Source organism: Carassius gibelio, chromosome B18 (genome assembly GCF_023724105.1).
Source record: "Carassius gibelio isolate Cgi1373 ecotype wild population from Czech Republic chromosome B18, carGib1.2-hapl.c, whole genome shotgun sequence".
Lineage (NCBI taxonomy): Eukaryota > Metazoa > Chordata > Actinopteri > Cypriniformes > Cyprinidae > Carassius > Carassius gibelio.
This window is the reverse complement of record NC_068413.1, coordinates 19,832,308-19,859,343: the sequence shown is the minus strand read 5'-3', so window position 1 is coordinate 19,859,343 and position 27,036 is coordinate 19,832,308. Positions and strand designations below refer to the sequence as shown.

Here is a 27,036-nt window from a genome sequence, read left to right as displayed (position 1 = left end):
CAAATGAGCGGCACAGTTTCATCCACTAAACATACTGAATCATGCGTGATGCTTATGGAGCTATCAGCATCTGCCGTTTCACTATACGAGCACACAAACTTCATCTCCAGAGCTGCTCTGAGAGTCACTTCACCAGCATTTCACCATTGAAGAAAAACTATAACCAGATACACAACTTCACTACAACCGGCCAAAAATAAAAGTTAGGTTTAACTTTAAGTTATGACAGAATTATATTAATACTGTACAACAGAATCTATTTCTCAAAATAACAACAATAACACAGTTTGTTAATTTTTTTGAAGTAATATCACATAATATATGCGTTTTTTTATTTGTTTAGATAAGATTAAATAAATTGTTATCTTTATGCATTCATTTGATTACTACCATTTTTGATAAACGTGTATTATATAAAACACATTCTAGAAAAATACACAGATTTCTGAAAAATAATTTCATAGTAATATTGTTAACATCTTAATTCAATATGAAAATGCCCTATTTAAAAAAGTCCTATTTAATTCGTTTAATTTGAATTAAAATCCAGCCAATTTAAAAGTGAAACAATTTGGAGGGAAAAATAGGAAGGATTTCATAGGATTCTATTAAACCACTGGGCCTTTGAGAAGACATGAGATCAGATATCAACAGACCACCACAGAGGGGGTCAGTCTGAGCAGTATTTGGCCACATGATGATTCAGACGTGAGTGTGTTACCTGCTGGCGGAGCTGAGTGCTGCTTCTCTGAGACTCGTGCAGCTGCTGCTCCAGCTCTCGGAGGAGCTGTCTCTGGACACTCAGCTGCTCCTGCAGAGCATGATTACGACCCTGAGCCTCCATTAAAGCCTGCTTACACTGAGCCGACTCCACTTCAACCGTCTTGGTCACATACTGCAGGAAGAGTGAGAAACACATTAAATCACTTCAGCTGGGAGAAGTGCACCTTGTTTCACAGAATCAATATATTTGGTGCATTCCTTAATATGAGTGTCCTGTGACTTCTCAGAGTATTTGTTATTGTAAATGTGAAGAGAGTATAAAGTGAAGTGACTACACAATACACAAACTGTGTTTGCTATTCTGGGGCCAATTTGCACATCCTCTTTTAATTAAAATAGATGTATATCGCTTTATTCACACTACCAGTCAAAAATTTGAAATAATTGAGATTTTATATATTTTTTAAAGAAGTCTCTTTCGCTCAAAAAGTTTGCATTTCTATGAACAAAAATATTATAAAAATAGTAAACTGGACACGATTCCAACATTTAATGTTTGGCTGAGTGAGTTGGTGAGCATTACATATAGATAAATTATTTATTTGGAAAATATCTATTAGATTCATACCTTCTTGTATAATTTTTTTTTATTTAAAACAAATGTTTTAGATTATCACTGCTGTGATCCTTTGATTTAACTGCCTTAGATTACTCTTTTTGGAACAGTTTTTATTTATTTATTATTATACATTTGCTTTACTATCGTTTTCTTTACAAAACTAATTTTCTGCAAAGAGTCTCTATAATAGTACTTCAAGATTGCATTTTAATAAAACATATCTCAATATAATGTCAATATTCTGAAGCCAGAGGTCATATCTGTTAGCCATATACTACATTGCGATGTATCATTTAAGAAAAATAACCATTCCAATGCACGGTAAAAAAGAAATGACAGTAATCTGCGGCTCATAAGGAATAACAGTCAATTATATATTATAGTTATGTTTCTTAAACGAAACATCCTCAATGACATCAGCAGCTGACAAATGCAACCTCAAATTGAGACCCAACCAGTGCTTCAGTAGCACACTCTCACCTTGACCTGTGGTGTCAGAGCAGCCTGGCGAGACAGAGCCTCCTCAGCGTCCTGAAGTCGTGAGGTCAGCTGCTCCTCGCTCTGGCTCCTGAGACGTGACGCTTCTTCCAGCTGCTGCTGGAGCTCCTGTCTGTGCTGCGCCGTCTCCTCCAGCCGCTGCTGCAGCTGAACCACTGCACCCGTCCTCTCCTGCACCTGCTGCTCCAGCGCAGCCAGACGCCGCTCTCGCTCGCAGCACTCCTCGTCCTTACGACACAGCTCTCCACGCAGGACCTCCACATCCTGGGACAGCAGACAGAGAGAGGAGCGTTACAGGACATGGGAAACACCCAGTAATTCTGATCTCAGTATGGATTGTGTGTGAGGTTCAAGGTATTTCTGTCTGTGAGCACCTGTCTGTGTGGGCAGTGGCCAGCAGAGCAGCTGGTCTGGGTCTGACTGGCCCTCAGCTCCTGTTTGAGCCGCTGGTTCTCACTCTCCAGCACCTCCAGCTGTTTCTCCAGATCTGTCGCCCCCTAGACACACACATACACATTTACTTAGCTAAATGAGGACTTACTAGTGACTTCTAATAGTTTTGTATACTAACTAGAATTACTTTTGGCAAATTCTAACCCAAAGCCTCTGCATATCCCATCAATCTTTATACTGAAAAAACAAAACAAAACAAAAAAAAGGATTTAAAAGATTTTTCAATGTGTGAATACATTTGGATCAGTTACTATGAGCAAATGTTCATTACAGTAATGACACTAATAGTAAAAATATGTGCACTGCATATGCATTTTGAGTCATGTTTTTGAAAAAGTATCTTATGCTCACCAAGGCCACGTTTATTTGATCCTACATACCATAAAACTGTCAAATATTTCAAAGTAACTGTTTTCTATTTGACTATATTTTAAAATTCAATTTATTTCTGAAACATTTTATGATCGATGTTGAAAACAGACTTTGCTGCTTAACATTTTTGTGGAAATAGTGATACATTTTTTCAGGGAAAGGAAGTTTGAAACAGCATTTATTTGAAAGAAATCTTTTGTAACATTAAGAATGTCTTTACAGTCACATTTGAGCAATTTAATGCATCCTTGTTTTGTTTTTTTGTTTTTACGTGAAATAATTTTTTTTTAACGATTGAGTAACTTAACAGTTCTTTTTATTTAATGCATTAAATACATGTTAAATATTTTTCCAAAATAGGGTGAGGTTTTATTATATTTAGCCTTCTTTGGAAGTTGTACAGTACAGTGAAGTACACTTCAGTGCCAACTGTAAATCTTCCAGGGCTGAAGGCATGCAGAACAGTCCTCTGTTATCAACAAAACAAAACTAGATCACCATTAAACTAAATCTGGTCAGGTCAGGTCAGGTTTGTGGTTCACACAAGTGTGGGGTCTTGAGCCCACCAGGATCAGGTGATTTCTACACTCTCCCCGTCCCTAATAATTCAGTCTCACCAGCTCGGAGCGCAGTCTCTCCACCTCCTGCGTCTGATTCACTAGTTTCTTCTCCAGCTCCTTGACCTACAAAACCACAAACCATCAGCATTATTCAGCCAAATCCCTTTACAAAAATGAGTCAGTACGTTTCTTGCATCCGCCCTCATGATGTATCGATCTATTTTAATCTAACCAGACAGAAACAATGAATATCAATGCATCAAAGGTCACAATACATGGTGGCTGAGGAATGTAAATGATCCGGTGGTGCTCTTGTGAGTCTGGCTGGAAAACTGAGCTCTATTCTGTGTGTGTGTGTGTGTGTGTGTGTGTGTTTAACGTACCTGTGTGCGCAGCCCTGTAATGAGAGCGAGTTGTTCTCCCGTGTCTTTTTGCAGTTGCTCCTGTGAGTGAACTTTACTCACTTGTACAGCGCTGGGAAAATCCACAGGCCTCTGTGTCAAAACACTAGAGCTCCTCACACCTACACACACACACACACACACACACACATACACACTTTATGACAAGCAAGCAGCATTTTCTAATTTTAGGTCACAAGATAAGTAAATAAATATATTTATAAATACAAAAATATTTTTTTTTGAAAATGTAAAGAAATATAAATTGTGTAATTAAAATATTTATTAATAATGTATGCAATTATGTAACATTTCCACAATCTGAAAAGCAATAATGAACTTGCTTTTTTTAAATAAAAAATAAACCTACTCATTTAATTTTAAACCCATATGACTTTTATTATTTATTATATAGAAATAAAATTGAAAAAAGTATATAATAGTTAATAATAATAATAAGGTAATTCTTTATTGTTGCACTCTAATCTGAACGCTAACCATATAGTAAGTACATGTAGTTAATTAATATTACTCAGTACTTAAAAGGTATTATCACACTGTAACAAGGATACCTTAAAATAAAGTGTAACCAATAACAATAATGAAAAAAATAATTATGTGTGTATGCACACACGCACACGCACACGCACACACACACACACACACACACACACACATACATATATATATATATATAAAGAATCTCACTTCAGGACTCTCTCTCTCTCTCTCTCACCTGTAGGTGACTCAGCTTGGTTGAGCTGGCCGTCCTGCAGTCTGAGCTGCTCTTGATGTTCTTGGTTAATGGATGAATGTTTCTCGTTCTGGTGGTTGTGTTGGTTGAACTGGTGGTCGTGTGTCTGCAGTTGCTGTAGCAGGAGTCTTTTTGTGGCGTCCTCGCTGCGCAAACGTGCCTGGAACTCACAAACTCTCTCCTGCAGCGTCTGCACAAACATGAACAAGAAACCATGAACGCCAGCCCTGCTTACACAACCTCAACTATGAGGGGAAAACTACAAACTTTTAAAGAGGAAAGGGTAGGTCACACACAGGTTGATTTCTTTCTTTTTTTTTATAGCAGCAGCTTTCATGCAAAAAAATAAAATAGTAAAAAAACAATTTACTCCTTTTTGTGTTGCCTTATGATTTTGCGGTAACACAAAGAACGGCCAGGACCATCTACAAAAAAATGTGAGATCAACAGAATAAAAGAAAATCAAAACAAGTTTGGAATAAGAGTAAATGAAGACAATTTAACTAATCTTTTAACTTCACAAGAAAGCTTGATGGGCAAGTGTCTATTCCTACTGGCACAAACTACCTCGGACACTCAAGATGACTACACAACCTCTAATTCAGACATTTAAGCAAACAGGGTGGATCTATGAACATAAGAGACTTTACTGCAGTACAGTGTGCTTTGTAAAGATGACGTCAGAACGACGCAAAGTAGCTCACAGCTAAGCACAAAGAAAGAATCAGAGGGAATTACGTAGGCAGACGTCCAGGAGCAGGACAAAGTAACCTTCTGTACAGGTGAAATGGTGAGAAGCAGCACAGAGACACACAAACGGAGAAAAAGAGGGAAAAATGAGAAGAGAAAAGCATGAAAACAAAAAGATCAGTGGTGTGACACTTTCTGAAACAGCGAATCAAACGGATTAACTCGACCTCGAATATCAGGAAAACTGAGCACAGACCAACCCACTGAGATGAAGCTATCGTATATTTGAAGATTTGATGTCTTAAAATCCTTAGACTGGAAATCATTGCCGCTTCACAGGTAACACTGCCTGGTCAACACGGATAGATCTAGAGAAGCACATACACAAAGCGATCCCATGTCTAAACTATTGTTTGTATTGAGAAGAGTCGTCAATGCATTGAAAGGCTGCGGCTGGGACACACCACACATGTGATCTCCAGCCAATCGGATCGCTCCTGTGCTCACCGTGTGTTGAAAAGACTGAAAATTCCAGCGCACTCAAATCTCCCTCCAGACTGTCTTTTTCAGAGATGTTTATCCACCCTTGGAGAATAAAGAGAGGAGGACTGCACTCCTAATGCTTCACTAACTAACAGTGGATCATGTTATGTAACTCCAGCCATATCTAGGGACCAGGGGCCGGTTTCACTTGCTGTGTGCAACTTAGCCTAGTTTTGACATAAAGGAGCACAAAGTTTCAGCTAATGCATTTACACAAGCTTCCGACCAGGAGTAATGGCAGGAATAAAACAAACTCTTCATTGACAGACTTCAATGTTTACACGTGTTAATAAAATGATTTTGTTAGTGACTCTTCAATGTGAACCCAATCTAAGCAGCAACACTGTGTGCGCATCCATGTCCTTAAAAAAACAACAAACAAAAAAATCTTAATATCTTACGTTTCTGTATCAGTATTTATTTATTGATCCTTATTAGGTTTTAAGTTTCAGAATTTTACTTGCATAAAAAAAAAAACTTAAGCTGTCCAAGTTATCTATGGAATATTACATAGTATCTCAAATGGAAACATTAATGTCGTTACAATCAAAAAGGCCTATAGATTGAAATTCAGAGTATAAATACAACTTTTGCTCACATATTTAAAAGCTGCTATTGGATTATTGAGGGTACATTTCATATGTGACTACGCATTACTTTACAGAGTTTACGACCTACTAACTTCATTCGGCCCATCTAATAAACCAACTGAAATGTGATTTCTTGCTCTGAGGGAATCTTACACTGAAACACTCGCACCCCGAGGTCATTTACAGAGAACCTGAGCAACCAGGTCCCTTGAGAAACCCAGAAGCTGATAACATTGTTTAAACACGGAGACAGCGCTGCCTGTTAGCTGTGACTTATTAACCCTGTGAAACCAAACAGAACAGACCAGTCACACAGAAACCAGCTCCTGAATGAATGATCTGGTGAAGACTGATTCAGTCACAACACGGTCTCACAGAAACAAAGACAGCTGAGAGTTTAATGTATGTAGTACCATTTAAAGTTTGGATTGGTAGGACGTGTTAATGTTTCTGAAAGAAGTCTCTTATGCTCACCAAGGCTACATTTAATTGATCATAAATACAGTAAAATTATTAAAACTCTGAAATATTTTTATACCTTGGTAACTGTTTTCTATTTTAAAATATGTGACCCTGGACCACAAAACCAGTCTTAAGTCACTGGGGTATATTTGTAGCAATTGCCAAAAAAATTATAGATTTTTCTTTTATGCCAAAAATCATTAGGATATTAAGTCAAGATTATGTTCCATGGAGATATTTGGTAAATTTCCTAATGTAAATATATAAAAACTTAATTTTTAATTAGTAATATGCATTGCTAAGGACTTCATTCGGACAAATTTAAAGGTGTTTTTTTCAGAAATTTTTTTTTTTTTGCACCCCCAGATTCCAGATTTTCAAATAGTTGTATCTCGGCCAAATATTGTCCTCCTAACAAACCAGACATCAGTGGAAATGTATTCGGCTTTCAGATGATGTACAAACCAATTTCAAAGAATTTACCCTTAAGGCTGGTTTTGTGGTCCAGAGTCACATTTTAAAAAAATAATTTATTCCTGTGATGGCAAAGCAGAATTTTTATTCTTCAGTGTGGATGCATTTCTTCAGGATTCTTTGATGATTAGAAAAGTAAAAAAAAAAAAAAATTATTTGGAAGAATATTTTTTTTTAACATTATAAATGTCTTTACTTTCACTTCGATCATATTAATGCATAAAAAAGTCTTGCATAAAAGCATTACATACATATATATATATATATATATATATATATATATATATATATATATATATATATATATATAGCTTTTATTTGGCAACTATTATAAAATATTATAAAAATATTATATATATATATATATATATATATATATATATATATATATATATATATATATATATATATGTGTGTGTGTGTGTGTGTGTGTGTGTTGCAGTAAATCCCTAAAGCCAGTTATAAGCAGTTGTAACAGTGATGCTTGCCTTAATGAAAACAACTTGTAATATAAATGGCCCAGGTTAATACTAGAAGAGTATTATAGAGTCACACCTGTATGAGCAGCTGCTGCTGTTCTGAGGTGGAGGTTTCAGAGAGGTCAGAGGTCAAACAGTGGCGCTGAAGGACAGAGTTGGGCAACGAGAGGAAGGAGCTCTCCTCCTCACCATCACTCATTAGGATATCCAGGGAACTCGCTGAAACTAAAAAAAAAAGGGAACAAAAAAATAGAAAAAATATTGTCAAATATTAATATTATTAAAATGGATTTAAAAACTAAAGTTGAGGCACTAAATTAAAATTAAACTGAAGTTAACCAATACAAATGAAATGAATAGTAACAAAAAAAAAAATTAGTAAAAATGACCAAAGCACAAAAAATGACTCAAATGTTACTAGACTAGAAATAAAAGCTAATTGAAAATATTATTAATTATCATAATATTATTAATTCTGTTCACTTGTTGGACATGGACATTGGTCACTTCTCATGAACAAATCTAGAGCTAATGTCAAGATCTTCAGTTAACAATGGCTTCAATTTGAGTCTGTTTCTCACGTGAAACCACTGAACAATTTCAGAAGATCTGAAATATCTTAATTTTTCAAAGAGGTCTGGATCGATTTGTGTTTCTGACCACTCTCTCACTGAATAATCTAAAGCAGCTTCAAAACACTTAAGTAACATGAGCATATACACAATTTTTGAACCTTTTAGAAAAAAAACCCCACTCATGCAGGCACCCCTGGTGTTGCAGACAATTTTTGTATTTTTATGAAGCGTTTTTGCTCTTTTTGAATCTTCACAGCTCCTTAAATCAACATCACTGCATAAAAACAGTTATTAATTTCTCTGTTTGTGTTACTTGGCAGAAATAAAGATTTGGAACAACATGAAGATTGCATAAATAACGTCAGAATATTACGTTTTGGGTACAGTAATCCTTGATAGCTGACTACGCACGCAGAGAACACATCAACCTGGTAAAGGTCCTGCAGGTATAATAGAAACCATTGACTAATGATAAGATAACAGCCAGCTGCGAGTGATGCATTAACCTGGACTTCAATGCAGCCTTGAACATTATAAAAAACCCAACAATTACCGTTTTTTTTGTCAAAGAGCTCTCTGTCACACTCACGGATGAGACGTGCAGCCTCTCGCCGGTGCGGTTTACGATGACACAGCAGTTGAGCCGCTTTCGTAGAAGAGTGTCAGACTGAATGCAAACCTGTCACTGCATCACTGCAAAAACCAGCCGCTAGACATTTCCCTGATTTTCCTCTTTGTTTGCTTCCCGTTTTAGTCCTATTTGTTCTTTGTTTCTCACACAATCACTGTGCCTGTTGTTCTATGGTCCTGTGCAGCACAGAGCGCATTAGCACACATACATATTTTCCCTGGTACAACCAATAGTCCTCGTGTTCAAGATGTACCCTTCTGTACCTGGAGAGAACACACGGTGTTCTCCGTTTGGTCCAAAAACATCTGACTGTGTTGCTCCTTGTCAGTGGGTAAGAACACATCCCTCGCTCTCTCCTCGATAACTGAGCTCTCTCACACACAAACACACACACACCTACTCTGTGTCTCCAACCTCCTACATACACTCGAACATTCAAACTATCCTCAGAAGAATGTTGCCACACCAGTTTTGTGACGCTGCTTACCGTCCAATGAGAGGTCTTTGTTCCAGAGCTCCTGTAGACAGGGGGTGTGGCCGACGTCCCAGGTCTTTCGTGTGCCGTACATGACCGCAGGGCCGAGCAGACCACACCGCTGGACCGGCTGTAAACACAGACCACATCCAATAAAAACCCAACTGATGAACATCTGAGACCTGAAAAAGCTATTTATTTTTCATGGAGATTTTACAGAAAAAAATGTATCATTAACCTTGTATTAACCCTTATATTATCATATAATAATAGTAAAAAAAAAATAATAATAATAATTATATATACACACACACAGGTGCATCTCAAATTAGAATGTTGTGGAAGTTAATTTCAGTAATTCAACTCAAATTGTGAAACTTGTGTATTAAATTAAATGCACACAGCCTGAAGTAGTTTAAGTCTTTGGTTCTTTTAATTGTGATGATTTTGGCTCACATTTAACAAAAACTCACCATTCACTTCAATCTCAACAAATTAGAATATGGTGACATGCCAATCAGCTAATTAACTCAAAACACCTGCAAAGGTTTCCTAAGCCGTCAAAATGGTCTCTCAGTTTGGTTCACTAGGCTACACAATCATGGGGAAGACTGCTGATCTGACAGTTGTCCAGAAGACAATCACTGACACCCTTCACAAGGAGGATTAGACACAAACAATCATTGCCAAAGAAGCTGGCTGTTCACAGAGTGCTGTATCCAAGCATGTTAACAGAAAGTTGAGTGGAAGGAAAACGTGTGGAAGAAAAAGATGCACAACCAACCGATAGAACCACAGCCTTATGAGGATTGTCAAGCAAAATTTCAGTCCAAATAAGGCTACATGATAAATCGAAATGGAATTGAAATCGCGATTCAACAGAAGCTGTTATTCTCTTGCGTATCTTTCAGTGAAGCACTGTTCTGTGATCAGCAGTAAATCTCCATCCGAAGGGCTCTGAAGCTGAAACACCTGATTTTTTTGCGTAACTTGTCAGCGAACTATGGTTCGGTGTTGAAAAATGCTGCTCCACCTGAAACCACGTAATGATGATTTACTGCTGATTATAGAACCGGCTTTACTAACAAAATGCGCATGACAATCGCATTCGATTAATCTTGAAGCGCTAAATACAATAAGTGCTCATTTTGAAATTACTAACAAATTTGTTCACTTAAAAAAAATAAAAATTAAAACCAACAAAGCTTTCACAGCAAAAAGACACTTCAATCAATCAGATCAATCAGATGACAGAAGGCATGCAGCAAAGCGCAGTATAAAGTCCAAGACATCTACCATACTGCCCTGCACAACAAAAACAAAAGATGACAAGACTAAAACAAACAGAAATACTGCAGTAATCTCAGCATGTCTCACATGCAGTCACGTGACCAGACGCTTTCCAATCAACAAACTACAGGGTCACGAACAATCGGTGTAACAACAAATGAGATTAGAGTGATGGGATTAAAAACCTGGACACCGAATAACTAACTGACTAACAGTGTCTTCTACAAACAGACCTGACCTGCTTATAAAACATCTGCTACTAAAACTGCTAAATAAACGGGAGGATGGCAGGATTTACTAGTGTCTCATAATCTACAGTATTTCATCCAGCAAACAGTAACAGATTTAGAGAGCCACTGTCAGTGTTAAATTTGCTAGTATTTGCATACACATGCAAACGCAAATGTATTTGAATGAAAAGAACAACAACATGTAGCGGTCATATTTCATCCCAAAAATAGAAATGGGTGGGGAGCCTAAAAGCGTTTAACGGCAGTACAATAAATCCTGTTCTTTTGAACTTTGAAAAAAAAAAAAACAGCATATTAGAATGATTTTGAAGGATCGTGTGACACTTAAGACTGGAGTAATTATCTAAAATTACAGCTTTGCAACACAAAATAAATTATATTAAAACATGAAATAGACAACAGTTATTTTAAGTTGTAATAATATTTCAATAATAATGTTTTTTTAATACATTTTACACATTGCTTTTACAAAATGACCGTTTCTGATCAAATATAGGCAGCAGCAACAGAATAAATAAAACATTCCACATATATGTGCTTGATTGCCATGAAAATAAACTTTTCAAATTTTTGATGAAACGTGTAGACATTAGCCACTCCAGCAAAGCAGCATGCAAAACAAAAGCTTTTAACATGATAACTAGCTCTCTGAATATTTAGTCTGAGCTGTTATGTAGTTCACAGAAAACCACTCTTTCACGGTACAAAGGGTCACTGGCTGATTAACACAAGTCTGAGCCCCAAAAGAAAGTCAGAGGCTGAAATTGAGTGAACACTGCATAGCAGCACAAGCAATCAGTCTTGACCCGACAACAAACACTAGTCACGCTGCATATCTAATCCTCCTAGAGCACAGAAACCCTTCTAAGACTACATAACCTCTATTCACGCTGGTCTGATCTCAGCACACACACACACACACACATGTACCATCAGTCCAGCTTTCCTGCAGTCCTGATGAAGCGGAGGCTGATCCCGGTCCAGCCAGCTCTTGTTAATGAGTGAACCCATCCAACCCAACATCTTTATCTTCTCCGCTCAGAACACCCAAATAAACTGCTCTTAACCACTTCACATCTTCTAAAGGTTCATGTTGACCACACTGGAAGAATGTTTTTACTGTCAGGTCTGGGAAGACGTCCTGTGCCTCCACCTCTCTCTACAGAGACAGGGCAGCTTGCATCAAGTTCATTTCACCCATAATCCTTTAAGCTGTCAGCAGGTGACCTCTTTTCACCGTGATGGGAGGACAGACATTTTTGGAGTGATCAATCCAGTCCCCACACCTGGCACCTTCACTTTCCCCTGATATGTTAGAAAACATCTGCACTTCAAGCAGATTTATTCAAACAGTGGCCAGTCTGTAAGATTCATTCCTGTAAAAAAATGCAGCTAACGGTCACCAAGGCTGCATTTATTTGATCAAAAACACCGTAAAATCAGTAATATTATGAAATATCACCATTCTAAATAACCGTTTCCTAATTTGAAAATATTATACAATTAAATGTATTTATGCGATGCAAAGCTGTATTTTCAGTATCATTACTCACACGTCTTCAGTGTCACATGATCTTTAAAAAATTATTCTAATATGCTGATTTGCTGCTCAAAAAACATTTCTTATTAGCAATATTGACAACATTTGAGCTGCTTCATATTTTTGAATGCTTAAAAAAAGTTCAAATGAACATTTACTTGAAATAGAAATCCTTTGTAACATTATTAAATGTCTTTAGAAATTCTTAAACAATTCTTAAAAACAATTGCTATAACACACGCTTAATTTCTGAATGTCATAAAATATCAAAACGAGTTTCATTTATTTAAAAGCAAGTCAGTATAAGCACATTATTTTACAAAAGTTATGATTTAAATAAAACTGTAAATACTGTTCAAAATATTGTGGCATTGTGGTTTTCAAAGATTAATGTAAAACAATCATACTTCAGCTGTAGATAGCTCAAAGACGGCTCTTATTCCACCTGAGAAGAAACCTAAAAGCTATACAATGCAATTAGTGACAGAAAGCATGTCTCTCAGAAGGTGTATTCTGGAATAAAGAAACATGTCTCCCTTTAATCAGGGTGTTTCTATCAACTGACCACCAGAGGGAGCAGTGAACATCTGGATTTGATGTGAGTCACTCTTTACCAATTACTGGATTTATTTTTCATGAGGACGTACAGACAGATCTGACATGTATAAACAAATATAACCTCTAATAATTTAACATATGTGCCAGTAAACAAGAAAATAATTACAGCATCTGAATTACCCCAGAGCCGTTCTCTCTCCCTCGCTCCCTCCCCTAAGGTCAATTTACGCTCCGTCGTCGGTAAAACAAGACTCGGGTCCTTCTGATGTTTCAGCGGAGCTCACGGTGGTCTCCTGGGAGGATCTCACACAACAGACTGCACTAATGAAACATCTGATCCGCTTCTGTCCCCTCATGAAACCGCACACCACAGATACTCATTTCATCCAGTCCCACAGACTGGCATTTCATGAAACGCTGTTGAAATCGGCCGTTTAGTTGAGCGAGAGACAGCTTTTTCCATCACACTGACATGGTTTTCATCTTCAGCTCATACTCACACACAGAGGAGTGTGTTAATCTCATTAGCCTACTTCTTCCTCTCTCTTTGTCCCCTGTGTCTCATCTTCTATTTTAGCTCTGCTACCCACATCCACTGACAGACAAAAAAATACAATAAAATATAAACTAAACCGTGAAATCATGTACAAACCAACCACTGGTCTAGAGAAACTGCACAAACAGCATTCAAAACACTACATACATCTGAATACACCTGCGTTAGACGTTAAAGCCTTAAAACACCAATGTACCAACATCAAGTATAAGATTTATCCAACATGAACAAAATTAAATAAAATAAGATGCTAATGTATAATATAGCTTTTTTCCAGATATTGATTGCACTTGGGTCTTCCAGACTCAATCACGTTGATTAGAAACCAAAAATGTTACTAAAAAATATCCTATTAGTTACCGCTGAGCATTTCTTTACTCCAGCCTACAGCATCAATCATTCATACTGTATCAGTCGATGCATGGATGCACACACTCACACACACACACACACACACACACACACAGTCTGCCACCAGTGAGCAGTTTCATGAATCCTGTGGTCCTACAGTCTGTCGCTGTCTGTCTGATTTCCCTGTATCCTTCATTCATCTGCAGTCACCCCCTGAGCGTCTCTCTCCATCTGTCTGTCTGTCTCTGCACTGCTTTGTCTGAATCACTGTACAAACACAAGGGACGCAAGCACATGCAACTTCTCTGCTATAAACAGACCCAAGAAACATTCATCTGAATTCAGTTATTACAGCTTCCCCATCCCCCATCATAAGAGTAAAAATCACCCTCCCTCCGCTCCTGTAAATCCCTCCATAGAGCTCGGGCACAAACATCTGTCTGTGTGGCGTTAAACGCTGCATGCAACCTCCGGCATCACCAGACCCATGCATGCATGTCATGCCTCATGAAGGAGAATAATGCGTTACATTTCAGACATGAATGAAATCTGAATCTTAAACCAAACTGGTCAAATAAAAACAGCAAGTGAAAGGTTGCAGCATCCTCTCTGAACTCACCTCTGTCCCTGCAGTCTCCTGCCGTCGCTCATGCCTTCATCATTTATTTGGAGCACATACACACACACACTCGTGTACACACACCACTGCCGATTTCTGTGCCGCTCTGCCACCAGCTTAACAGTCCCTCTCGCGCTCTCTTTGTGTCACACACACACTCGCGTCTGCATGCAGCTCCTCTCTTCACACACGCTCTCGTTCTGATATGAACGCCGTTCTTCCTGTCGCTGTTCCTTGGTAACTGTGGAATCTGAGCTGCATCATGGCCCCCCACGCTTCTTCCCTCCTTCCCCACCTATCCCACAATCCCCTCCTCTCTCTCTGCCGCTCGCCTGGCCACAGAAATAAATATTTCAGCAAGCAAATGTAGCGTGGTGCTGCTTCTCACACCACCAATGTCTGTGTGCAAAAACACAAAAACAAAAAAAGACAGACAGTCAAGACTTCTTTTTAAAGCCAGTCACAGCGGGTTGAAATTGCTCACTCATTTGTGAGGTGCATTAATTGACGGCCTCTCAGAAACTACACTGACACCATTCTTCTGCTCCCATGAGAGCAAACTCTTTCAGGCACTGCTAGGTAACTGGGTTACAAACGCAAACATGAACTAGTACAGTGAATGTGGCATACTTCAGGAGCATGAATAACTGGCTGATAAACACTATAGATTAGAAGTTGACGCAGAGCACAAATCATTTTATGGTCAAGTCAGCATTGTGAAACCCTTTCCAATATATTGTAAAACCATGTAAAGCATAATAAAACTGCTGTTAGCGATCTGTAATATATTATGTGGGTTAAAAGTTTACTAGTTAAGGTCCTAAAGTTCAGTGTCTGCTTTGATGACGAATCTGTGTCAGCTCAGGATTTTTCCATGTATTGACACGTCAAGCCTGTTAATGATAATCCAATACTGCCATTCTAATCACTGGTCGTGGGCACCCTGAAACTCACTGCTACTAACCTGACAGTTACACATGCTTTGGCATCTCTTTTTACTTTTAACACTTTAACTACACTCGAAAGACAACATAATTTAATAATGGCTAAAACATACCATAAAAAAAGCATGTGAATGCATCTGCTTGGCCAGCACATTAAACATTTTCAGTCTTGCTGTGCTTCATCAAAAGTGGCTATAATTCCTTTCAAATATTCATTTAATTAAACCATGTTTTTCTGATAGCTAAACACACTAATAAGAAGATCAACTTTCCATAAAGGTAACCGAAGCGCCCCTTGTGGCAATGTTAAGATTGCAACATGTATGTCTTAGGAAATGTGGAATTGACTTCTAGTAGCAACAAGAGTTTGCATTTATATATTCGCATGAACTGTTTTTTTATGACCATTTATTTTGTCACACTGCACCACTCGCTCACATATAGGCAATGTTACAAATAATATATGGTAGTGGTGGGCGATATGACCAAAATCTTATATTAAGATGTGAGAAATTGTATATCTCGATAACTTTATATATCTTTATATGATTATATTTTCTTTAAATAAAGTTTTTTTATGATATTAAGATTTGATTCCATAGAATTTTCATAATCCTTGTCAGCAATGTCAATATCAAGCTAATGCAAGAAAATAACAATAAAAAATTAAAACCTCAAGCTCACTGGAGATACAAACAGTCAGTGATGAAGTAAGAACAAGAAACAAATTACAGTTATATCCACCTATCTATATATCCACACACACACACACACACACACACACACACACGTACACACAAGACATTACATTAAGACCGAAGTCCGGATCCAATGTACTGTTACATATGCACTTTCTCTCGCAACGGTTTACATTCCCTTAAGACCTAAATGACTGTGTTTGAGGATTCTTGCATTTGGACGCAGTGTTTATGCAATCATTCAAAAGCCAATAAAGTGGCAAAATGCTCACAAGCTCTTTTAGCAGCTGATCGCACACGCATATAGCTCTGTTGTTTGTGTTTCAATTGACTAAAATCAGTTGTTTTAAACTGCAGTGCTTAAAATCGCATGCAAACATTACGTTTTCATGACCACGTGCACAACAACGTGATGTGAGTGCACGCATGCTGTTATTCATTCGTCTGCCTGCATCCCGTGTAATGCATGTAAGACCGCCATCATTAAAACAATGAAAACGTATTGCCATAAACAATGTATTTTGCTGTACCATTAAATAATATCAAAATTATATCGTCATATTGCCCAGCCCTATATATGGTATATGTGTATAAATCAAAATCATCAAAAGAAAGTTTGAACATGCACTCTTAAAAATAAAAGGTACTTTTATCGGCATCTGTTTATCAAATCTGGTTGATAAAAAGTGAAGCCCAAAGAGTCTTCTTTCTAAAGACACCACAAGTATGTTTGTAAAACACTGAAGTAGGAAACTATTAAAATGATAAGTTTGGTAGAGCACTTTCATGTGTGAGTCCCATAATGGGGGGTGCTGGCTAACAGGTTAACAATCTTTTACACCCATTGAATTTTTTACCATTTCAGTGAAAAAATATTTCTTGGATTTTTCTTAAAGTTCTTTACACAGATAATTCCCCATTCCTTGACAGAAAGGGTTTTTTGGGGAACCCAAAATGGTTCTTTATTGCACTGCAGTGAACCCCCCCTTTGGAACCTTTATTTTTAAGAGTTCAACATCAAAAAAAAGCTTGCAACCATTGAAGTTTTTTTCAAGAATTGATTCTAGTGGAAGAAGCACTCTATCAAACCAATTCCAGCAAGGAAAGATTTCTGCTGATCCAACAAGTGAAAGCAAAAAAGATTAAGTAAAAGGAACAGTGGTAGATTGAGCGCATTCCCAATGAACTAAATTACGATTAAAGAGGACAGGGAGCTCTCTGATTAACCCACTGCTTACATAACCACTCAGGATTTTATCCGCTAAAACGGTCCATCAGACAGCAGAGAACATTAGAAATGGGACAGCGTGATAAATATTTTTCCAGGTACATGAAAATCCCCATGCACTGTACAGTACACTCTGTAAAAAGAACACGCTGATATTTACAAATCTTTCACTTTCTGAATTACTAGTCTAAAAACAGCCGATCGCACAAAACAGCTGAGAACAATTGGATGAGCCACGGAGCGTCTTGAAACATATCCAACTGACTAAAATAGCTCCACTAGACATTCATCAGTGACGGAAATTTACACATTCTAACAGTCCAAAGAAACTGAGCCTAAACCTTCAACCAGCAAAGCGTCTGATGTTTCGCCAAATCAATAATACAACACTCATAAATAATGAGGAAATTAAATGAATAAGTAATTGCATTTTGGATTAAATTGAGTTTTTCCAGCATCAACATAACATGGTGAACCCCTTTCAGCTTCTGAACAGATAGATTAAAAACAATAATAACCTTAAATAAACCTAATTTGACAGTGACCAGCATGTATGTATCAGCAAAGTAGACAGACATGAAGATCAACCTCAAACACACATTCCTACATTCCCCTCTATTTTCAGTCTCACCTGTGCAATCTCTCTCCTCTCATGCACATTATCCAGGTGCACAGATCTTCTTTTACTTGCTCTGCTGGGTCCATCCAAGCATCTTTCAAAGTCATGCTCTCTAGACACTCTTGAGGTCTCTAGTGGTCCAGAACCTTCACTCAAGTGGTGCTTGTTCTTCTTTATGCGATCCAGTTTGGTTACATCTGGTTTTTGTTGCTCGGGACCCTCGATAGCTTTGGGTTCAGAGGGTTCCTGGACCTTGGGTCTCTTAAACAGGTTGTGGAGAGACAGCAACACCAGTGTGCACAGCACATACATGCTGGCACTGACTAAGAGAGTCAAAAATAGGTCTAACAACACGTTCAGTCAGATAAAGAGATGGAGTATCCCTAAAAAGTCATTCTGGCTGATCCCGTTTCAGGGTCAGTGTAAGCAGAGAACCCTATCTTCTGGTTGAAGTTACAGTCGTGATATCAGCTCTACTGCACTGCCCTGTGTAAAGGTGAGATTCAGTCTAACAGGTCAATAAAAGCAACCAAAAAGTTTGGAATAAAGTGCACCAAGAATAGTTGCCTGCTTGCTTCTTTTCCCGCCAGTTCTTCACCACGCTACATGTTCAGAACATGGACTCCCCAGAGCTCGACTTCTTCTAATGCTCATTTAGGCTGATAATCTGTCCGTGATCTGATCAGCAAATGAGATGGCTGCTCTCATCTCCCATTGTAAAGGAGGATAAGGGAGGGCCGACTAAAGCACACCTGCTTTTAAACCCCACAAAGCCATTTTAACCTAACTGGACACATCTATAAAGACACACCCTGATAAACAAGCTCATGTAAGCCAATGCAAACAGACGTAAACTTGTTGAATAATAGATGAATAGTTAGCTAATCAGAAATAGCTTCTGAATACGTCTCCGTTCCTCCTCTTTGGAAAACTTTCAGATTACAGGTGTATTCCAGAGAAATCTGATCAACTGAGTCATCATGAGTCACCAAATCAGCATCATAACCTCCACTGGCACAAGCTGATATCCAACAAGTCTTTGCCTCTTTTTGCGTCACCAATGGTTTTATTGTATTTTTTTTACAGTCTCTGGATTGCAGGAATAAAACTCTCATGGGTCAGTCCACTCCTTCTTTCATAACGCCTGGTATTGATAGTCCTTATCCCAGTTTGTGGTCCATACGACTGGGAAAACTCCAAACGGTCGCAGTCCAGCCGCTTCTGCGCTGCGGGTAAAGTCCCACACCTCTGCTGAAAGAGAAAATGCATTTCACTCTTTCTCCCTCCCTTTTCTCATGGTGTCCATCTGTCACTGCAGTACAGAGAGCTTAGCGATGATGTAACCACTGTTTGCATCTATGCAAAAAGAAGAAAATCAACTTAAAAATCTGTGGATAAAGAAGCCCGTCTCTGATTGGTCGTTGCCATGGTGATATGACCTTGTCGAACTGCGTCTTACAAACCCGTCCATCATGTTTCTGACAATAAACAGAAAATAATATAGAAGTGGGCACCTTAGGGAATGGCCCACAGCTGACAGTGTCGATCTCGAAGGCTGAATTATGATTTGTGGTCATAAAAGATAACAAGTTTTGTTCTGGAAAAAAAATAATTGTGTCACGTTCTCAGGATGTGCGCAGACAAACAAAAGACCATCTTCTGGTTCATTACCCTTTTTAGGAGCCTGTCAGTCGCAGAACAATCAACAGTAGAGCCTATTCTAACCAAATTAACCAAATGAAGTAGTCAATGCTCAAACGACTAAAGTGCAAATTACACATTTTATTAAAAAACACTTAAAAAAACTTTTCAAATAATTTCACTGCAGAGGAATGCAATTGTTTTTTTTTTTTTTATAGAGAAAGGGCGTCCGATCTTGTTCGTGAAGGGCCAATACTCTCTAGAGTTTCGCCACAACACAGTTGCCTGCAAGTTTCTTCTGAGTCTGAAGACCTTGATTATTTTCATTCAGGTGTGTTTAAGGGCTGGACGATAAAACAATAATGATAATTATCATGATTTAAGTTTCCTCAATAAAAGGATAACAAGAGTTCAATATAATGTTGAACCCCGCCGCATGGCCCATTTATCTCTAGAAACACTGTGCACAAAAATACAGCCAGAGGATTTTCAATCTTAATCATTTACTATGGTTTTACTGTAGTAACACTAAATGCACTTTGGTATTGTGGCAACAATGTGGGATATTCATATCAAATTGTACTATATTATTAATGTAGACATGCATTAAATGTATGTAAGAGGTAATGAAATGTAATTACATATTTCTTTGTAATAAAGCTTTAGTGTTTGCGCATTTATACTAAATATATATAGACTACTGTTTTTCATACAAATACCTAGAGACCATAAAACTATATTTTTCCCATGGTATTGAGGTGTTATATGTGTGGTTTATATAATTGTGGTTATCTTGATTTAAATCTATGGAAGACAAACTGTTAATTTTAATGAAACTCCAACATTCAGAATAGTTAAATTTCACCAGACAAAATTAGTTCAAATTTTTACAGATGTTACAGCTTTTGATAATGAACATTAACATTTGCATGCTAACTCAAGCTACTGTCAAATGTGCATGTAAAAAAAAAAAAAAAGAAAAACACTTTTTGCGATCACAAAGTAGTGGTCGATCGATATGTGTTTTTTTGACAGCCGATGCCAATGCCAATGTCAATATCTTGGAAGGCAGGGGGTTGATAGCTGATATAAAGCAGATATGATTTTTAAAAATGATTATTATATTTAAGAAATTTGAAATCATTTGACAATGAATGAAAAAAATAAATGTGTAAAAAATATTTATACTTTAGATGAAAGTATTTCACACAAATATATATAGCCTAATATATATATATATATATATATATATATATATATATATATATATATATATATTTATATATATATTTTTTTTTTTTTTTAATAAAAATATAATTTAAAGAAAGTAACCACTGTAATCAACAGGGCACTATGTGTTCTGGGAAGTTTGTGTTCATTGGGAATCATATTTTTCAAATAATGCCAAGGTTAGCCTCATTTTACATACAGCACACAGTGAAAATGGCATATATATATAATATTATATAATGAATATAACAGTGGGCAATTGCATAAAGTGCAGCATAATTTGAAATAATGTTTAAAGTTTAAAGCATTCAATTAACAGACTGACCATTATACAGAGAACACGCAATCATGCTGGATCCCCACTTCACAAGATCTCACAGCTGGATTCAACGAAGTTTGCAAGGTTTGTGAAATTAAATGTTCATTAGTCATTCAAAGATTGGTTTAAATTGTATAAATGTGTATTTTCTTAATGCTGACGGCAAACAAGGAAGTATTATAATTTTTTCCTTTCTATTACTAATAGTCCTAATATAAAAGCAATAGTTATACTTTTATTATATAATACTGATTATTAGACAGACTTCTATCTGTAGACAGAACTGTTAGCAACGAAAGTGAACAAGAGAGATGGTGTGAGCAAGGGGCAAGGAACTCGACCGGAAGTTGAAGTCGGCTGCGTGCTGCCATCTTGTAGCAGAACTTCACTTGAGTTAGCATTCCCATTGACTCCCATTCATTTTGGCGTCACTTTGACAGCGAATAACTTTACATCTGAGGCGTTTAAAGACTCTGTTTGTCCATTATTTATTTCTAAAGATACACGACAATGTATAAAGGGCTCCATTACCTTCTATGTTACATTATGGCCCCGTATAAACAGTTTTTGTAAAAAAATAGGCTAACGATTGCGTCATAACCACTCGTCTCTCTGTTGCATTACCGTACAGACAGGTGGAGAAGCTCGCAGGCAATTAACTTAATATGGCGTACTGGCGTTACATTTTAAAATACTATACAAAATAATTAATCAGAATACTTACTCCTGCTCACTCACGACAAAGAACTCCCCGCTCAAACTCGCCGTCTCTGCAAGATTAACGATGGCAGTTTGCACACACAGCTACTAGAAGATTTACAGCTGTCAGACAGGTTGCTGACGTCGTCAAGCTTCGTTTGAGTCTGCGCGTCAGAAACGGAAGTGCTAAAAAACGCTAAAACTGGGCTTCATTTGTCTCAATTGAGTTCCAATGGGGTCGCTGTGTCCATTTCTTTTACTGTCTATGGGTGTGAGCACTGTGTGCGCTCAGGCACACTGCCACTCTCAGCTCCGTCAAAATAAAAGTCCCGCCTCGAACACATCGGCCAAGCAAAAATCGACAGGTATATCAGCCTTGGCAATATATCAGTCGACCACTACAACCAAAAACGCAATGATGGTGTATCGAGGTGTGAGACGGGTACCAATGGTCAGAATATTATAGACAAAAGAATTATGATTGGCAGTATCATGTTTGCAATACAAAAGACCCATTCCAGTCTTTAAGTGTAAAAGGCTTATAGTCTGAAAACATCATACAGGTGCGGATATATCAGTGGCAGCTGAGCTATTCGACACAGTGTATTTAAGTTGCTAGTGACTAAGAGATGTTGTTTTCATGCCTGACCTCCACTGAATGAGAAAAGAACAGAAACAAAAAAAAAAGAATTGCACATCAAAGAAAGTGGAGTTCCAGAACACACCCACCGATCGTGTAATCGCCATGGACCAATGTTATCTCAATGGGGTTTAGCAGCCAAAACGAACTACCCACGAAAGTTCGCTTTGCTCAGCTGTTTTGAAATGCTGAAACAAACTCGGCCTGATTTTGTTCAAAATTTCGTCATATCAGTCCGTTACACTTCAGTATACTGTGCATTAGAACTAGAGGTCTACCGATATTGGTTTTTCACTGGCCGATGTCGATATTTAGAAATCAGGGCAGCCGATGGGCGATTTATGATGCCAATTTTTTTGTAGATTTGTTTGGCTGATTTGCAAAAAAAAAAAAAAAAAAAAAAAAAAAAAAAAAAAAATATATATATATATATATATATATATATATATATATATATATATATATATATATATATATATATATATATATATATATATATATATATATATATATATAAATCTATTAATCTCGTAAAAGTGAGTTTGAGCAAATGATTACAGGGTACAAGATAGTAATAGTAGTAGTAGCCCAATTTAGAATAATAATACATGGCTCAAAACTTAAGCACCTTCTCAAAATAATTCTGAAGCATGCTTTTTGTTTGTTTACTGACAGACAACCATGTATACCACAAACAGCAAATTGCTTCTCTGCCAGCAGGAGGTGCTGTTGGAAGGTAGATATAGTGGTTTCCCTGCTAATGCTAAGGCCGTGGTTGGGGCTTGTGGGGCCCTGGTGCAGGTTGTACCAGTGGGCCCTGTTTGAAATTGTTTACCGTATTTTCCAGACAATAAGTCACACTTTTTTTTTCATAGTTTGGCTGGTCCTGCGACTTATAGTCAGGTGCGACTTATCAAAATATTTGACATGAAACAAGAGAAATTAACCAAGAGAAAACATTACCGTCTACAGCCACGAGCGCTAATGTTTTCTCTTGGTTCTTGGCTCTAAATAAATGCGACTTGTAGTCCAGAGCGACTTATATGTTTTTCTTCTCATCATGACGTATTTTGGGACTGATGTTTCTTATACTTAGGTGCTACTTATAGTCCAAAAAATACGGTAATTTGTATGTTATCTCTGTTTATTTATCTGTGCAATTTACACAATGTTTAAGCTTTTTCAAGTTTGAAGCTGTACACTTACAGAAACCGAACAATAAAATAGCCCTGCATAGTCTTCAATGTAAAAGAAAATATACAGTCAAAACAAAATGTATTCAGATACCTTCAACATTTCTCATATTATCAGTTTTTTTGCTATAGTTTAGAAAAGTATAATTTAGAACAAGTATGAAGAATGTCTGGGTATAATATGTCACAGTTCGATTTATTTTGCTATACTCACTTACATAAATGAAATATAGTGTCCTAAACCCACTAATAAATAATAATAAAAAATGTCTGGTGTATGAATAATGTTCGGTTTGGCTGTGGATTAATTCTTGTTAAAACTACAAAGTAATTCAGTGAAGAGTAGTAAGTGATTTTCTTAGATTATTTCTAAATTCATTTTCGTGGATTAACATTAAAATTAGGTGCAGTCACTTTAAGAGACAATGTATCCATTATAATAATACACATCTGATTTCTTTCTCCACTGTTTACTTTCACTTAAGAACACGGCACACAAGTACTCAGTTGAGTTTTTCTGCATCTTGTGCTTGAATGCTTTAAACTCTTTTGAATGTTTCAATTTGCAAAGCTTAAAAACACATGAAAACGATAAGCTTTCTTAACGATGTGCAGCAGTGGCCCATCAGCTCTCTTGAGCTTTTTTTTAGGTTGGCTTCAGCCAGTTGGTTGAGACCGCTGTGGGCCCCCCCTCAGCCGTGGGACCCTATAATCGTCATCACCTTTCACCACACCTGGACGGCCCTGGCTGTAATCAAATAAGCGCTGCTCAAAAATGCTACTTTATCGAAGACATTGAATCTTTTCTGAAAACAGTCAAGTTTTTCAAAAATTCATTTTTATAAAAAAACCTGTGCTGCATTTTAATTTTGAAACGTGAAGAGCAAATTTTATTCAACAAAGTATAAGCCTTTTGGAAAATCTGTTTGTGGTGGTCAGTTTTTAAATAGTGACGAGCCGTCACAAACAACTCAATGAATAGGAAACACTGCTATATGTCAAATAGCCACAGTGATAACAAAAATAAAAGATTTCACACATATTACACCGCCTGCTGCTCATAACTGATTAAGAGATCGCGGAGGATATTGCTATATTCGATATTGGATTTTGGATGATAAGTTAATATGCAAGTTCAAATCAGCACAGAAGTTTCATCTGAATTGAACACGTTTCTACTTTCACGTGCCAAGGATTGTTGCACTTATGAATGCTAACTTTCCAGCATCAATTCTAGTAGAGAAAAATGTAATTCTGCTTTCGAAACGGGCTGTATTGCCTTGCCATTAGTTGAAGCTATGTGTAAACAAGCTGCAGCTGCAGAGTGTGAGCTGCTCCACAGATTAATAAAAAATCGGCTGGCCAATCAATTGATCAGCCTCTAATTAGAACAGCATTGCATTAAAAAAGTATACAGGCACTACTTCAGAATCTATGTATTAACAAATCTACGCAGATTTAGATTGCCAAATGACAAAGTTTGGTTTTATTCCAAAAAAGAATGAGATTTCCACACAGATGTTATTATATATAACATGTGAACAGTATGAATATCTGCTATGTTGTGATTTAGTTTTTCCAAGATTCCAAATGTAAATGACTTTTAAATGGATGATTGCATGGTATGTGATCTGATAAAAAGTCAATAAACTTATATGACAGGTGAACACAAAGACTCTAGTGTTGCTAGGAATAAAACAATACAATTGCATAAGTTGGATATCAGAGTACAGCCGTATAAACAAATGGCCTCAATGTCTTGACAAGTCTTCACAATGATGTTCCAAATATGTTTGATTTTTTCTCCTTAATAAACAAAGTAAAAGTCTGGAAGAACTAAACATGCACATATTCCATGCAATTACAATGAACAGACCAGTGGTGTTTTATATCCTTTATGGAGTTTGAAGGTTTCAGTATTTATTGTAATACCATGGAAAGGAAAGGGATGCGTCAGAATTTATTTTGTGTTCCACTGAAGTACAATAAACAGTTTTAGAACAACACCAAAGACTAGGCAAAAATGACTCTGAGTTATTTCTAAAGAAAAATCGATCATGTTTTTGATTATATAAATGAAGTGGGCGTTTTGAATGTTTTAAGTATGGATAAAGTGTCTCAATACTCACCACTGTATAAGGTTGGGAACTTTGGAATCAAAAAACAATTCCAACTCCAGAATCTGATACTTAAAGGGCACCTATTATGCCCATTTTTACTACATGCAATATTGGTCTTGGTGTCCCCAGAATGTGTCTGGGAAGTTTCAGCTCAAAAACCCCTACATATCTTTTAGTATAACAGCTGGAAAATTAAATTTTTGGGGTATGTTTATAAAAAAAAAAAAAAAAAAAAAAAAAAAGTAACCACAGATGCAGATCTTCACATAAACATACTTTCAACAACTACTCTAGAAACTTTAACAACACTTGTTTTTACTTAAAATAATTTATCTATTCTAGACCATGTTTTGATGAAAGATGTACTTGTTTCACAAGACAAATATTTGCACAAAGCTTTCAATGGAATTTCACTGTTATCTCAATCTATCAATGAATAATTCGGTGTATGGGTGTAGGTGCCACACGAACACCCAGGTATGCAACTTCTAGTTAAACCGAATATGACCACATCACTTAAAGGGGGGGTGAAATGCTATTTCATGCATACTGAGTTTTTTACGCTGTTAAAGAGTTGGATTCCCATGCTAAACATGGACAAAGTTTCAAAAATTAAGTTGTACGTTTGAAGGAGTATTTCTGTTCCAAAAATACTCCTTCCGGTTTGTCACAAGTTTCGGAAAGTTTTTTTCGAGTATGGCTCTGTGTGACGTTAGATGGAGCGGAATTTCCTTATATGGGTCCTGAGGCACTTCTGCCGGAAGAGCGCGCGCTCCCGTATAGCAGAGCACTGAGAGCACAACAGACACTGATCAGAGCGAGAGCGTCACGAAATGTCACAAAAGGAGTGTATTTTTGGTTGCCAGGGCAAGACAACCCTGCACAGATTACCAAAAAAAAAAACAGCATTAAGGGACCAGTGGATGGAGTTTATTTTTACAGAGCATCAACGGAGTTGTGCAAGTGTTTTTGTTTGTTCCCTGCATTTCGAAGATGCTTGTTTTACAAACAAGGCCCAGTTTGACGACGGATTTGCGTATCGTTTTTTACTTAAGGATGATGCAATCCCAACGAAAAAGGGTCACAAACGTGTGTTGGAACCACAGGCGGTGAGTAAAACTGCTTAAAATATCTCTGCCTTCTTGTTAGTGCGTCCGCCTCCCATGCCGAGACCCGGGTTCGAGCCCCGCTCGGAGCGAGTCGTTGCTGCTGCTGCTCTCGTTCAGTTTCAGCCTCGGGAT

At 37.3% G+C, this 27,036-nt stretch overlaps 1 protein-coding gene across 7 annotated transcripts in view; it reads right to left on the bottom strand.

Moving 5' to 3' along the window:
- Positions 1-27,036, bottom strand: part of kifc3 (kinesin family member C3) — a 42,343-nt gene that overhangs the window by 10,992 nt on the left and 4,315 nt on the right. The window contains exons 1-10 of one of the 7 annotated variants that reach the window (XM_052582097.1): positions 17,966-19,204; positions 9,312-9,429; positions 7,695-7,843; positions 5,119-5,154; positions 4,363-4,570; positions 3,609-3,748; positions 3,283-3,348; positions 2,215-2,337; positions 1,823-2,104; positions 722-895 (exon numbers count right to left, since the gene is read on the bottom strand). In XM_052582097.1, the coding sequence (XP_052438057.1) occupies positions 722-895; positions 1,823-2,104; positions 2,215-2,337; positions 3,283-3,348; positions 3,609-3,748; positions 4,363-4,570; positions 5,119-5,154; positions 7,695-7,843; positions 9,312-9,429; positions 17,966-18,265 (1,596 nt within the window). In that variant the 5' untranslated portion in view covers positions 18,266-19,204. Of the gene's footprint in view, positions 1-721; positions 896-1,822; positions 2,105-2,214; positions 2,338-3,282; positions 3,349-3,608; positions 3,749-4,362; positions 4,571-5,118; positions 5,155-7,694; positions 7,844-9,311; positions 9,430-11,770; positions 11,970-14,464; positions 14,703-17,965; positions 19,205-27,036 lie in introns of those variants that run through there. The other 6 variants (XM_052582098.1, XM_052582103.1, XM_052582101.1 and 3 more) reach the window with 6 other exon arrangements.